General features: G+C 41.9%; 1 protein-coding gene across 2 annotated transcripts in view; it reads right to left on the bottom strand.

Annotated features, from left to right (window-relative positions):
* CMTR1 (cap methyltransferase 1) overlaps positions 1-15,611 on the bottom strand; it is a gene marked incomplete at its 5' end in the record, with an annotated part of 56,650 nt that overhangs the window by 25,888 nt on the left and 15,151 nt on the right. For both annotated transcript variants that reach the window (XM_084889527.1, XM_084889526.1), the window contains 6 exons: positions 1,903-1,975; positions 2,108-2,202; positions 3,565-3,636; positions 4,175-4,267; positions 7,046-7,204; positions 15,127-15,269. In XM_084889527.1, the coding sequence (XP_084745653.1) occupies positions 1,903-1,975; positions 2,108-2,202; positions 3,565-3,636; positions 4,175-4,267; positions 7,046-7,204; positions 15,127-15,269 (635 nt within the window). The remainder of the gene's footprint in view (positions 1-1,902; positions 1,976-2,107; positions 2,203-3,564; positions 3,637-4,174; positions 4,268-7,045; positions 7,205-15,126; positions 15,270-15,611) is intronic.

Below are 15,611 nucleotides of genomic sequence, written 5' to 3'. Positions count from 1 at the left end.
AAAAACATGCTAAGCTTGCTGGCCTTGGCTGTCACTCTGGTCCTCAGGGAAAAACAGAGAGGAAAGAGAAGAAAAGACTAGAGGCTAAAGAGAAATCACTTCTTATCATGGAATGCAGAGAAACATCTCAGAAAGGGGACTTCTCCATGGCCACTAACAATCAATTCAGGTCAAGAAGATGCCTCAAGTGTTACAGACTCGGCTGCCTTTTCCTATGTAACTAACACCTCCACTCTCCACCTGAATGGTACAGCCTGTGTCGTCTTCATTTTCCTGAGAGCAAAAGACAACAACCAGACACTAGCTGCTGGAGGCATTTTCATTCAAAAGCCCCACATGATGCTGTGACTTCCCATCAGCTTGACAGAGCTCTTCTGCCAGGCAGGGGTTTAAAATCATTTGGAACTCAGAAAATTAAATCAACATTATATCAACCTAATTTTCTCAAGATGCTAATTCCAAGAGCCCCTTTATGCTGCCTGCTGGTACTGGGAAATGGGGAGAGAGACGGGAGAGAGTAATGACTAAAGGCTGGAGGGTTTACATGCCAGTTTTGCCAGCATGGAGAATGCAGTGAGGTAGGTGGAGCTGAAACATTAAGAACTTGGGAAGGAAGTTTTTTAGTGAGTGGACAGTCAGAAGGCCTCATGGAAGGAGGGTGAGTGAAGCAGAAACAGGCAAAGAGAACTAACTTTCTAGAACTGAGTAAAAATGCTTTGAAACCCTGACAGTAACACTAGAATGAAATTTCCTTTATTCTTTCTCTGTCATCCTGGAGGATCTGTGCCAGAGAAATGAGATGCAGCAGAATAGAAAATCATCTTGCTGTCCCATTTCTTGAGAAGGGCCAAAGCCTGATAATTATGATTCCGCACAGAGCTCGTTCTAAGAGGCAGGAAGGGAAAGTGGCCATATGAGAACTCCCAGATCTAAGAGCTGGAACAACTCTTAAGAGCCGTTGGGTTCTACCCTGGCCCTCTCGCAGGCGAGCAGGGCTAATTTCAGAGATGAGGCAGCTGAGACCCAAAGAGGCGTGTACTGAAGTGACAGCACCTGCACTGGGAAGTGGCACACTCCCTGCCGGCCTCACTGAACAACACAGCCATGGCATACTGGTTTTAAATGGACCAGTGGAAAGACAGGATGGCCACATGCCATTCAACTCTCAAATATTTCCCAGAGTCCTCTCCTCCCATACCAGAAACACCACCCAAATCAGATGATGTCACAATTTCAATAAGCTACTGTAAGTTCTGTACTCACCCTCTACTCCACCTCATCCATGGTGGAAAGAAGGCAGGCTAAAGCCCCTCGTGGCAACTGGTCTCCGCACGTCAATGAGCACTTTACAGTCCCAGCCCTACACCCCTACCAGCTCTCAACTCACCAGAACGTCCAGAACCTAACAGCGCCATGGAGAAAGGGATCATGTCTATCTCATTCAAAACTATATTCTTAGTGCCTAGCACTGTGCCTGCACAGTGTAGGGGCTGGATAAATACATGCTTACTGAAAGCAATAGGGGCCCATGCTCTAACTCACCGCCTCGTCTCCCTGTTCTCTAGGCCTTTAGATGCCACAGCTGCTGATTTGGCCCAGGAACATCCCTTCCCCACTGCTGCCAGCCTGCCCACTCCACTGGGAGTGCACAACAGGCCCTGCAGCGTCAGGGGCTGGTACTTTGGGACTGAAGCTCTAGAGACAATGCTTTATGGGGCACTCATAGGAACACAGGGACGCACTGTGGGGCCCTTTCTGAGGAGCTCAAAGCAAAATGTCTAACATAAAATCCATCTCTATCACATAGCAGCTATAATTACATTGCACAAATGGCGATTTCTGAGCCACTGAAGCTTAAGCCCATTTAACACTATGAATTCAGAAGCAGAAACTTGTTCTCACCCCATAAGAGTCCCGTGGATTTGTAAAAATGCGATCAAACACAAAATCCATATTGGCCATCTTCATTGCCGCCCTGCAACAAAGACACACAGAGTTCAACTCAGTACCAGACAGATGGAAAGCTGAAGCTCAAGAAAAGGCGGAGGGTTGTTTGGGGAGGGGAGGGGAAGGGAGGGGAGGGGAGGGGAAGAAAAAGTCAGCAAACCTGTTCAGGAAGAAGACTCCTCGGATCATCTCATAGGGATTGGCTCGGGTCCGAGCTCGTCGCATCTCCTCCCCATCCAGGACATCAAACACACTCTGCCCAGAGAGAATCAGAGTCTCGAGGTGAGCATCCGCCGGAAATGGACAGGGCTCTTAAGAGCCTGAGGAGCCCAATGAACAGTGTCCAAAGAGCAAGGCCCTGCTGTCCCCAGCTCTAACATGACAGGCCGTGTGACCCTAGACAAGCTGCTCAATCACCCTGACCCTCAACTACATCCCCTGTAAGATGGTGCACAATAAATGTAAGCACGTCCCTGACACATGATAAGTGGTTAATAAAAGATCGCCGTGGCTATGCTCGGGGTCACCGCCTGGCATTGCCAACCCTCATAGCAAATCTCTTCTCCACTCCAGCAGCGACTTCCCAAGGGGCTGGATCTGATACCACGGCCCTCTCCCCTGGGCTCATTGAGAGGGCAAACAAACCAAGGCCAGCCACCTCACAGTAGGGATCCCCTCCTTCCTCCAAATTCCTCTCAGATTTAAAAAAACAAACAGCCCCACTTCACAAGAGTACCAGTCACAAGATATTCCCAACCCTCTGTCAGAAAGATAAGCTCGAAGGCCGTGGCTCAGTTGGTTAGAGTCATCCCGCACACCCGAAGGCTGTGAGTTTAATTCCTGGTCAGGGCGCATGCAGGAGGCGGCCAATCAATGTTTCTCTCCGTATCTCTCTCTCCACCCCCTCTCTCTTTCTCTCCCCTCTTCTTCTCTCTAAAATCAACTTTTAAAAAATTAATAAGCTCTGAAGCCTTGCTGCTTCTCCAACCCATTTCCTCCTTAGTTTCCTTGGCTCTTTCTGTTCCAGGCAATGCACTTCCTGGCCCAAAACTCAGGCCACAAGATACCAAGGGAAGGCTATTCATTCATCCAACCTTAGGAGCCTCCCACCCAGCACTTCATTTAATTCTCACAGCAACCCAGGGAAGTATCTTCTCCCTATCTTATAGATGAGGACACTCAAACTCAGCGAACCTGAAGCAACTAGCCCAAGGTCACACTGCCAAAAAAGTTGCAAAACTAGGATTTGAATTTAGGTCTATTTAATGCTAAAGAATTATTTCAAACCTTTCATTATACCTGCCAACCTTCCTACCCTTCACACACACACACACACACACACACACACACACACACACACACACACCTGCACCCAACCAAGATTAGAATGAACCAGCCGTTGAGGTTAAGTGGCTACTGACCACAGGGACAGCACAATACTACAAAGCAGGCAGTCACCAGGAAAAAGGACACCTTGGAGAAATATACAAGCTACGCATCAGACCACCAGGAAAGTATCAGCTAAACTTCTGCCCCCACAACTGACTCCAAAGAACTAGAGAAGCCCAGACAACCTTCCCACACAGGTTTTACTCCAGCTCTAGCCACAGGCCTTACCTTACACTGCAGCACACTGTGAAGCAGGTCTTCCCCACAAAACTCTGTTTCATCTTCAATAATCATCTTCCTCTACAGGAAGAAGAAAATAGTAATGACCATGTGACTGCACTTGGAGGGATGAATGGAGAAACCAGTGGGCGGGAGGCAGAGCCAGCACTATGAAGCGAGGACCAAGGGCCATCAGCTGCAGCAGCCAGCAGTGGCAACAGCAGCAGGGTGATGGGGGCGGCACCTTCCTCAATTTCCTCCCACAGAGGGAGGCCAAAGGCAGCAGCAGTGGTGGGGTGATGGCAGCCTGGTAGGCTTCCCCCGATCAGCCTGGTAGGCTTCCCCCGATCAGCCTGGTAGCCTCCCGCAGAGGAAGGCCAGACTGTGACAGGCCTGTTCCCTCTGGGGAGCGGGCCTAAACCATCAGTAGGACATCCCCTGAGGGCTCCCGGACTGTGAGAGGGGGCAGGCTGGGCTGAGGGACTCTACCCCCCAGTGCACGAATTTTCATGCACCAGGCCTCTAGTGTGAGCATAAACACATACATACCAACTCGAAGAAGGGAAAAGTCAGGAGGTAAGCACCAACAATTTTAGGGTACATTTTCCTGGAATCCTACCTTTCCCACAACCATCCAATCTTTCATTTCCTCAGTGTCAGGAATTTCAGTGGTACATTCTGGGAACCATGACACCTGCTCTCTGGCACTGGGCTACAAACAAAAGAGGCAAATAAGTGAGGTAAGATAAGCCCTCAGAAGAACAATGCCCCAACTCATCAGGGCTTCCCAAAACAATCAAGAGGGACTCAGACAGAGTGGGAAGAGTCTGGGAAGCAGAGGCCAAAAGCAGTTTTTAAACATGAAAATTGAGAGCTGGAATTCTCAAGTTTCACTTCTGAAGGCCAGGTCCAATTCTGGTTTCAGTCCCTAGAAACTTCCCAAACCTTCAAAGTATCTTTCACCTGTTCCAATACTTTTTATGAATACCTATTATGTACTATGTGCTCAGAATGCAGAGTTAAAAAGACATTGTCCTTGTCCCATGAGGCAGTGGGGATACAGAGAGATAGGTATAAGATATGTGTCTCTGATAGGTAATCACATCAGGAAAACAATAAGCAATGAATCTCATCTCCTGATGCCTTTCAAAGTGTTACTCACAAAATAAATTGTATTCCTCACCCATTCACTCTAAGATAGGGCAGAGACTAGCACCTCTAATGAACTACTTCCTAATAAACTAGCACCTCTAAGGAACTACTTTCCTTATCAAGCCAAAACAGTGGTTTTCACCCTGCTATCCATTAGGGTCATCTGCAGGCCTTTTAAAAAGTTCTGGGGCCTGGGGCCTACCCACAGAATGTATGCTCCTGTTGATCTGAGGTGGGAACTGGGTATAAGTGCATTGTTAGAAGTCCCCAAATGATTCGAATGTGCAGCCAGGGCTATGTTCACTGGGCTAGAGAGACATGGATTATGAAACTTTAACAGGTGGCTAACCTGCATGGCAGCTGTACACATTCCCTCCTGAGCAAGTGTGGAGAAGAGACTCACCATTGCAAATTGAAGCAATATGGTTAAAGGTAATATTACATGCTCTGAAAGGCATAAAATGGTATCACAATGCAAGGTCTGGAGGGCAAGCCAACCACCATCAACAGAGAAAAGATTAAAAGAAAAATTACTGAAGCTTTTTGTCAATGAATCAGGCAGTGAACCAAGGCTCCTCTCCTTGGTCAAATCCATCACTTTTAAGCATAAATGGTTGTGACTTATAAACTCTTCTTTAAAAAAGCAACTCATGCCCAGCCAGCGTGGCTCAATGGTTGAGCGTTGACCTAGGAACCAGAAGATCACAGTTTGATTCCTGGTCAAGGCACATGCCCAGGTTTCAGGCTCAATCCCCAGTAGGGAGCATGCAGGAGGCAGCCAGTCAATGATTCTTTCTTATCATTATTTCCCTCTCTCTCTCCCTCCCTTCTGAAATTAATAAAAATATATTTTCTAAAAAAAAAAAAAAAAAAAAAAAAGCAACTCATATACACTTTGGATACCCCTATAGAGATAAAGAGAAGACTCAATCTCCACATGGAAGTCTAAATAATGCTACCTGGAAAGTGGACTTTGTCTGAAGCTTCCAACCTTGCAATCTCTCTCCATCCTGGGCTACAGAAGTGACTAAGCACCTTCCAGTAGTGACTCTAGGAATGGGTCACCTCAGGCCACCCAGACTCATCTATCTTAAACAAGTGACCACCATCTAACAGTTAAGCCACATTCTTAACCAAAAGATAGGTTAAGAGAAAAACTGAATTACGGTAGATGGTTTATTAGAACAGCTTTGTCTCAAAAAGGAATTTCAGTAGCCTGTCTCCGTGAAAAGCAGAAATTTTATGGGCAAATTTCGTATCTTAAGTTTAGAGATTAGTTCTAATTCTGTCCCACTGAGGGAATTGGGACTTTTTACTTGTTTTTCATACAAATGAGGACACAGAAAGCACCAAGCATTTCTGAGGTAAAAACCTACATCTAGCACCCAATTACAAATATTTACCCTATTCTACACTGTCTCATCTGCTATTCTGCTGGTGTCGTCTCCTCACAACTACAAGGCAACACAGCAGGACCACATCAGAACCCATTAGCTCTTGGCTTGTCAGCTTCTTACTCTGAAGCCTTATTAGGCTTTTATCATGCACAGGTTGATGGGAGATTTTCCTGAACTGAAACATCAGAGAGACAAATAAAATATCAATTTTCCAGAGTTCAGAACCACATCTGAAGCTAAATTACAGCAACTATGTAGAAGACTAGACATTTGTTTTCTATTTCCTCTAGTTTCAACTCCATAATGGTAATATTACATCATTATTTTTAGGGGCCTTTATTATACCTACTTCAAATCCTTTGTGGAATAAGGCAGGACATAAATAAATGGATAAAAATAAAGTCTCAACATTATCTGTACCGAGAAAAGGAGTAAGAGTTTCTTTGCGTATTCAGGGTAAAACAAACAGGTACCCAAGTAGGTAAGCAGACTAAATCCACAATGAAAAAGCCATATGGCATAAACAAACACCTGTTTACAGGTGCAAGGACCTTACATGGCACCTAATCCAATCACTGACACAATGGGAAAGTAGGGCCTCAATTGGCCACTTGAACTTGTGAGGTATCTAGGGGTGGGAAGCTGTATTAAAGTTCTTTGTAGAGGCAAACCCTGCCTTCCAGTATCTTCTACCCATTGGTCTTAGATAGTCCTTTATGAAGCAACTGGAAACAAATCCACATCCTATCATTCCCCCTCCCCCAGACTTGTTTTCCATTCTGGACATCTCCAGAACCTTCCATGTAAGAAACTAGTTCAACCCCACTAATCGCCCTGATCAAACGGCCTCTGGAGACTTCTAGTGTGTCAATGTGACAACTTAAAGACATGCACCCAAAAACACAAGTGGCTTTCTGCCTTCTCCGCCCCACACCAGTTACCTCAGGCTCATCTCGCCAGTCCACATTCAACTCCTGTTCAAAGCCTTGCAACGTCAGACCCAAGCCTCTTCGACCTTTCTGATTAGAGGCCTCAACGATGTCCTTCCGACCCTGGCTGTATTTACCCAATCCTTCACCTTCCCTGAAGCCCATCTTCGCCTGAAAGAGAGAAATGATGGTACATTTATATAAACAAATAGATAAAATGGAGCATTTTATACAAACAGACATTTATTTAGCCCCTATCATGTGCCAGACATTCTGCTAAACCCAAAGAAATATAAAAAGTAAGGCCTCACCCAGCTGGTAAGGTTCAGTGGTAGAGTCTCGACCCATGAACCAGGAGGTCAATGGTTCAAATCCTGGTCAGGGCACATGCCTGGGTTGTGGGCTCAATCCCCAGTAGGGGGCATGAAGGAGGCAGCCAATTCATGATTCTCTCTCACCACTGATATTACTATCTCTCTCTCTCCCTCTCCCTTCCTCTCTTTCTAAAGTGAATTAGAAAAAAAAAAGAAAAAAAAAAGATTTTAAAAAGGCCGAAAGTTTTCCTTCTAGCCTAATTAAAAAAAACTGCAGTTTAACTGTGGGTCCAATGGCTGTCTATTTTGGAGGTGAAAGTCTAGGACAGCCAGAAGTTGGATAAATGAGAAGGCATCTCACAGCTGTAATTAAAAGTACCAAGGGTACCTAATGAATGTCATTGGACATTTGTACAACTTACCCTTCCAGCTAATGTGTCTGATTAAGTGAGAAGTAGATCTATAGTAGAGTTGATAAAAGAGAACATAATTTAAAATGGAACTTCTTCAGATTCTTGCTAAAAGGTATAGCTGTTTTCTGTTTGGTCTTGTTTTGACTTGTTTTGTTCTGTTAGCACCTGTGTAATAGTTGGCATGATGTGGTCAGGGTTGAGCCTCACAGTCAGCAAGCCTGAGGACTGAGCCCACCCATGGAAAGGCCACCAGTAATCAACATCCAAATATAACAAAAGAACCCACACAACACACACAAGGGACAGTCATAGAGCAGCCTGCTCAGAAAATGAAGGAGACTACGCAACTGGGTTCCACAGGATGCCAACAACAAAAAGGACATCTCGCCAAGACTGGGTGTCATAGCAGTCCCATCCAATACACAAAAAAAAACCACAAAGAAACAGCAAAAATGGGGAAACCAAGAAACAGTAAAAATAGAGAAATAGAGAAATAAGCCCCAAATTAAAGAACAGGAATAATTTGCAGAAAAAAAAAGGAAAAAAAAGAGCTAAATGAAATGGAGGCAAGCAATTTATCAGAAACTGAGTTCAAAGTAATGGTTTTAAGACTGCTCAACATCCCTGACTGGTGTGGCTCAATTGGAGTATCATCCTGTACACTGAAAAGCTGTGGGTTTGATTCCCAGTCAGGGTGCATACCCAGGTTGTGGGTTGAGTCAATCAATGTTTCTCCATCACTTTTTCCCTCTCCCTTCCTCTCTCTCTAAAATCAATAAAAACATACCTTCAGGTGAGGATTTAAAAGAGAGAGAGAAAGAATGCTCAACAGCAGGCAAACCATGAAAAACAACCAGTCGAAAATGAAGGATGACATATCTTTCACTAGTTTTTTGTTTGTTTGTTTGTTTTTTTAAATATATTTTATTGATTTTTTACAGAGGAAGGGAGAGAGATAGAGAGCTAGAAATGTCAATGAGAGAGAAACATCGACCAGCTGCCTCCTGCACACCCTCTACTGGGGACATGCCTGCAACCAAAGTACATGCCCTTAACCGGAATCGAACCCGGGACCCTTCAGTCCGCAGACCGACGCTCTACCACTGAGCCAAACTGGTTTCGGCCCCTCACTAGTTTTGCTCAGTGGTTAGAGCATCGGACCACAGACTGAAGGGTCATGAGTACAATTTTGGTCAAAGGCAATTACCTTGATTGCAGGCTCAATCCACAGCACTGGTCAAGGTACATGCAGTAGGCAACCAATCAATGTGTCTCTCTTACGTCTATGTTTCTCTCTCCCTATCTCCCCACGTACCTTCCACTCTCTCTAAAAATTAATGGAAAAGAAATGTCCACCAATGAGAATTAACAATAAAAAGACATTGCTGAAAGAAAGAACATACTGGAAGGAATAACATTAGAGGAAGTGTAGGATCTAATAAGTAAATTAGAAGACAAGGTAGAAAAAAAATTAATCAGAGCAGCAAAAGAAAAAAATTAAATAATTTCAAAGCACAGGATAGTTTAAGGGAACTTTGGGACACCATGAAATGTAACAACATTCATATCACAAGGGCACCAGAGGAAGAAGAAAGTGAGCAAGGGATCGAGAACCTGTATGAAGAAATAATGACAGAAAAATTCCCTAATCTGGTGAAGGAAAAAGTCACGAAGTTTCAGGAAGCACAAAGAATCCCAATCAAGATGAACACAAAGAGATCCACAGTAAGATGCAGTCATAATGAAAATGACAAACATTAAAGATAGATATAAAACGAGTTATCAAGTCACATCTGTCAAAATGGCTACCATCAACAAATGACAAGTGCTGGTGAGGATGTGGAGAAAAGGAACCTTAGTATACTGCTGGTAGAAATTCAGAATGGTACAGCCATATAGAAAACAGTATGAAGTTCCCTAGATAAATTAAATATGGAACTGCAATCTGATCCCACTTCTAATATATCCTAAGAAATCCAAAACACCCATCATAAAGAATGTATGCACTCCTATGTTTATAGCAGCACAATTTACAATAGTTAAAATCTGGAAACAGCCTAGGTGCCCATCAGTAAATGAGTGGATAAAAAAGGTGTGGTATATTTACACCAATGAATATTATGCAGCAGTAAAAAGAAGTATCTCTTACCCTTGGAGACAGCATCGATGGACCTGGAGAGTATTATACTGAGTGAAATAAACCAGTCAGAGAAAGACAAGTATCACATGATCTCACTCATATGTGGAATCTAATAAACAAATTAAACTGACGATAGAACCAAAGACACAGAAACATGGAACAGACTATTGAATCTCAGAGGGAACTCGGAGGGTAGGTGGGTGGGAAGAGATCATCCAAAGATATTGTATGTATATATGCATAACCCATGGACATAGACAATAGGGTGGTAAAGGCCTAGGGTGGGGAGCAGGACAGCCTGGAAGGAGTCAAAGGAGGGATATATGTAATACTTTCAACAATAAAGATCAAAAGAAAAAAAGACAGAGATAATCTTAAGGGTAGCAAGAGAGAGACAGCCAGTTACCTACAAGGGAGCTCCCATAAGGCTGTCAGAAGATTTCTCAACAGAAACACTACAGGTCAGAAAGGAATAGCATGAAGTATTTCAAAGTAATGAAAAGCAAAAATCTGAAACCAAGACTACTCTATCCAGCAAGGCTATCATTCAAAATTGAAAATGAGCACAGCCAGTATGGCTATGTGGTTGAGCATCAACACATGAGCCAGGAGATTACAGTTTAATTCCCAGTCAGGGCACATGCCTGGGTTTCAGTAGGAGTGTGCAGAAGGCAGCAGATTCTCTCTCATCATTGATACTTCTATCTCTCTCAGTCTCCCTTCTGTTCTCTGAAATAAAAAAAATAAAAATAAAAAAACTATAAAAAATGTATCTTAGAAGAAATTGAAGGTGAAATAAAGAACTTCCCAAACAATAAAAAGGCAAAAGGATTTTATTACCACCAAACCAGAACTGTAAGAAAGGTTAAAATGAGTGTTATAAGAAGAAATAGAAATAGACAAGAATAAAAAAAATAGTAATAAATAAGCACCTATTAATAACATTACACACAAATGGATTAAATGTCCTAATCAAAAGACATAGGGTAACTCAAAGAATAAGAAAACATGACCCATATATGAGCTGTCTACAAATAACACACCTCACAACAAAAGACTCACATAGGATGAAAGTGAAGGGACAGGAAAATTTCCATGCAAAAAAATAAAAAAAATTTCCAAGAGACAAAGAAGGTCACTACTTAATACTAACGGGATCTAAACAACAAGAGGATATAACCCTGATAAACAAATATGTACCAAATATAGGAGTACCTAAATATATACATATATAAAATAAACTATTGGAAGACTTTAAGGGAGAGATTAACAGCAATACAGCCATAGTAGGGGCTTTTAACACCCCACTTTTATCACTGGATAGATCTTCCAGACAAAAAAATCACAAGAAAACAGCAACCTTAAACAACACATTAGACCAGATGGATTTGATATTTACAGAATATTTCACCCCAAAGCAGAAGAATATACAATCTTTTCAATATGCATTGAACATTCTTAAAGACAGACCACATGTCAGGGCACTAAGTCTTACAAGTTCAAGAAAACTGAAACCATATCAAGCATCTTCTAGATCACAGTAGCAGGAAACTAGAAATTATCTACAATAAAAACACTCAAAAGCATTCAGATACATGGAGGCTAAATGGCATGTTATTAAATAATGAATGGGTTACCAATGAGATCAATGAAGAAATAATAAACTTTCTGGAAATAAATGAAAATAAACACCCAAAATCTATGGGACATAACAAAAGCAGTCCAAAAAGGAAAAGTTCATAGTATTACAGGCCTACCTAAAAAGAAACAAGAAACAAATAATCTAACCCTATAACTAAAATAACTAGAAAAAGAACAATAAGAAAAACCTAGAGTGCCTGGCAAGCATGGCTCAGTTGGTTGAGCATCATCCCACGCACCAAGAGATTGTCAGTTTGATTCCTGGTTAGGGCACATGCCTGCATTGTGGCCTTGATACCCAGTAGGAGGAATGCAGGAGCCAGCCAACAGATGATTCTCTCCATCAATGTTTCTCTCTCTCTCATTCTCCCTTCCTCTCTCTATAAAACCATTATATATATATATATATATATATATTAAAGCCCAGACCTAAAAGAAGGAAGAAAATAATAAAGATTAGAGTGGGAATAAATGACAAAGAAACAAACTAATAAACAAAAACAATACAAACCAATGAAACAAAAAGCTGATTCTTTGAAAATATAAACAAGATTGATTAACCTTTAGCCAGACTCATCAAGAAACAAAGAGAACCCAAATAAATAAAATCAGAAAAGAGGCAAAGTAAAAACTGACATCACATAATACAAAGGACTGTAAGAACATACTATGAACAACTATATGTCAACAAATTGGACAACCTGGATGAAATCGACAAATTTCTACAAACATACAATCTTCCAAAACTCAATCAGGAATAACCAGAAAACCTGAATAGACCAATAATAACTACTAAAAATTAAAGCAGTAATAAAAATAAAAAAAAACTCCAGCAGCCCTGGCTGGTGTGACTCAGTGGTTAGAGCGTCAGCCTGCCTAGGCACTGAAGGGTCGCAGGTTCGATTGCAGGGTAGGAGCACGTACCGTGTTGCAGGTTCCATCCCCAGCCCAGTTAGGGTAGGTGCAGGAGGCAACCAATCAATGTGTTTCTCTTCTAGATTGATGTTTCTCTCTCTGTGTGTCTGTCTCTCTCCTTACTCTTTGTCCCTCCCTAAAAATCTATGGAAAGTATATCCTCAGGTGAGGATTAAAAAAAAGGAAACCAAGATGGTGTCATACGGTATACACCTATACATGCTGCCTCTCACAACCACACCAAAACTACAACTAAAAGACAAAATGACTATCACCAAAAAACTACTAGATTTAATCAATGAATCTGGCAATGTAGCAGGATATAAAATTAACATCCAGAAATTAATAGCATTCTTACATATCAATAATAAATTCTCAGAAAGAGAAACTAAAAACAACAATCCTATTTATCATTACAATAACAACAAAAGAATATACCTAGGAATAAACCTGACCAAGGAGAAAAAAGACCTTTATTCATAAAAAACTATAGGACAACTCTCTGGCAATGGGCAAGGAGACACGTGACTGGTGGTGTTGCTCTTGTATCAATCAGGCAAAGCAAACATGCAGTCCTTAGTTCATCCCACCTTAATGCCTGTGTTGGTAGCCAGAGCTGTTTCATGACTGAGGCACATTAAAAAAAAAAAAAAAACACCTGTAGGACACTGGGAAAAGAAATAGAGGAAGATACAAAATAGTGGAAGCATATATCTGTGTTCATGGACAGGAAGAATTAACATCATTAAAATGCTGTAATAGCCAAAGCAATCTATAGATCCAACACAATTCCTATTAAAATACCCATGGCATATTTCACAGATCTAGGACAAATATTCCAAAAATTTACTAGGTGTATCAGTTAATAATTTGGATATTTTTCAATAGATGGAGTTACACATATGTTGATATATATGCAATTTGATATGTATACTATTTTTTTGTATTGACAATTTCAAAACTTCATATGTCAAATTTGCTGAAGGTGTTAACATCATAGATATTTTTACACTTAAAAATGTAGAATTTTGTACCAAAAAAAAAAAAAAAAAAGAGCATTTATGGAAAGTTTTAATTCATTATTTTGAAGAAAAAGTTACTGTATACTTTGGGAAACTTATGGTGAACATGCTCCATCTCAAGATACTTGTGAACGCTGGTTTAAACGCTTTAAAAGTGATGATTTGGACGTGGACAAAGAACATCCAGGTCAATCGAAAAAGTTTGAAGGCCAACAATTACAAGCATTATTGGATGAAGATGCCTGTGAAACTCAAAAACAACTTGCAGAAAGATTAAACGTTGCTCAGCAAACCATTTCCAATGGTTTACAAGCAATGGGAAAGATTTTAAAGGGAGGAAAATGAGTGCCACATCAAGTGAATGAAAGACAAATGGAAAACTGAAAAGTCATCAGTAAAATGTTGCCTCAATGGCACGAAAGAAAGTCTTTTTTGCATCGAATTGTGACTGGTGATGGAAAGTGAATTTATTTTGAGAATCCCAAATGCACGAAATCCATCATGGGTTGATCCAGGTCAACCATCAACATCGACTGCAAGACCAAATCGCTTCAGAAAGAAGACAATGCTCTGCGTTTGGTGGAATCAGGAAGGTATGGAGCTTCTAAAACCAGGTGAAACCGTTAATATTGATCACTACCGACAACAAATAATCAATTTGAACCATGTTATCATCATGAAACAACCAGAAAGTGCCAGAAGACACGGTAAAGTAATTTTGCTTCATGATAATGCACCATCACACACTTCAAACCCAGTTAAAGACACATTAAAAGATCCTGCCTGGGAAGTATTAACCCACCCGCTGTATCACCAGACCTTGCTCCTTCAGATTACCACTTGTTCCCATCAATGGCACACACTCTTTCTGAGCAGCACTTCAAAATGTAGAAGGAAGTGGAAAATTGGGTCTCTGAATGGTTTGCCTCAAAACAAGGAAAGTTCTATTGGGATGGTATCCACAAATTTCCTGAAAGATGGGGGAAATGTGTAGCTAGTGATGGACATTACTTTGAATAAAGCACTTTTGATGTTTCTCTTGAAACAATTATTGTGTTTTCTTTGGTTACAAAATCCACATTATTAACCAGTACCCCTATATATGGAACCCAAAAAGATCATGAATAGGCAAGGACAATGAGGGCCCAAATCAAGAGATCAACTGAAAAATTGCTTCATGCAAAACTGAGGTCTTGGAAGTACTATCAACTCCTGGACAGAATCACTGTTTTTAAATGTCATACTGAGCCCTAGAGTCAGTGGACTCAATTATATGCCCCAAAAATCAGAAACCTAAATCTGAAACCCTGAAGATCCTTGTCTAATAAAAGACCTCAATCCTAAGATGTGTGTCTATCCCCCTGGCAGACGATGACCAGAGCAGGCCTGAGCAACACTGCCCACGGATGAACTCCACCGCGGCGGCTGCCAACCAGTGGTCTGCGGGGTCCGAAAGGTTGGCGACCGCTGCTCCGATGTGAACAATACCTCTACTGAACAGAGAGCCACACTCTACTAACTTTCAATAGCAAAAAGCAAAGGAAACTCACTCCCTAGCATTTCTTCTTTTCATACCAATCAATACAAATTCCCTTCTCTCTCTCTCTTCTGGTGCAGCTTTAGAAACCCCACCCAAGTGCCAACATACCATAAGCTTCTGGGAGACGCTGTTGTACATGGAATAGCGGGAAGAAGTTCCCTCCACAAGAGAGTCTGCTTTGAATGCATCATCAGAGCTGCGTTGCTTCCCCTCAGTCTCACTGTCGGACCCACTGAGGCTTGTGGTAGATACTAGAAAAGAAAGAAGGAAAATGTTTAGGTGAGTTTATGGCACAAAATAACATCTAGAAGTCTAATTTCATTGATCTAACTAGTGTTTAAAATATGCATTACACACATGAAGGTCATAAAATGACCTAGGGTCCAAAGTATTCTCTACATCTTACTGTGTAATTTTGGGCAAGTACCAATCAGACCTAAACCAGCAGTCGGACATCCCTCTCGCAATCTGGAACTGCTGGCTCCTAATCACTCACCTGCCTGCCTGCCTGATTGCCCCTAACCAATCTGCCTACTGGCCTGATCGCCTCCAACTGCCCCTTCTGCCGACCTGCTCGACCCCAACTGCCCCCT

Source organism: Pipistrellus hanaki (genome assembly GCF_964339955.1).
Source record: "Pipistrellus hanaki genome assembly, chromosome: 7".
NCBI lineage: Eukaryota > Metazoa > Chordata > Mammalia > Chiroptera > Vespertilionidae > Pipistrellus > Pipistrellus hanaki.
This window is presented reverse-complemented; position numbering and strand designations above follow the sequence as displayed.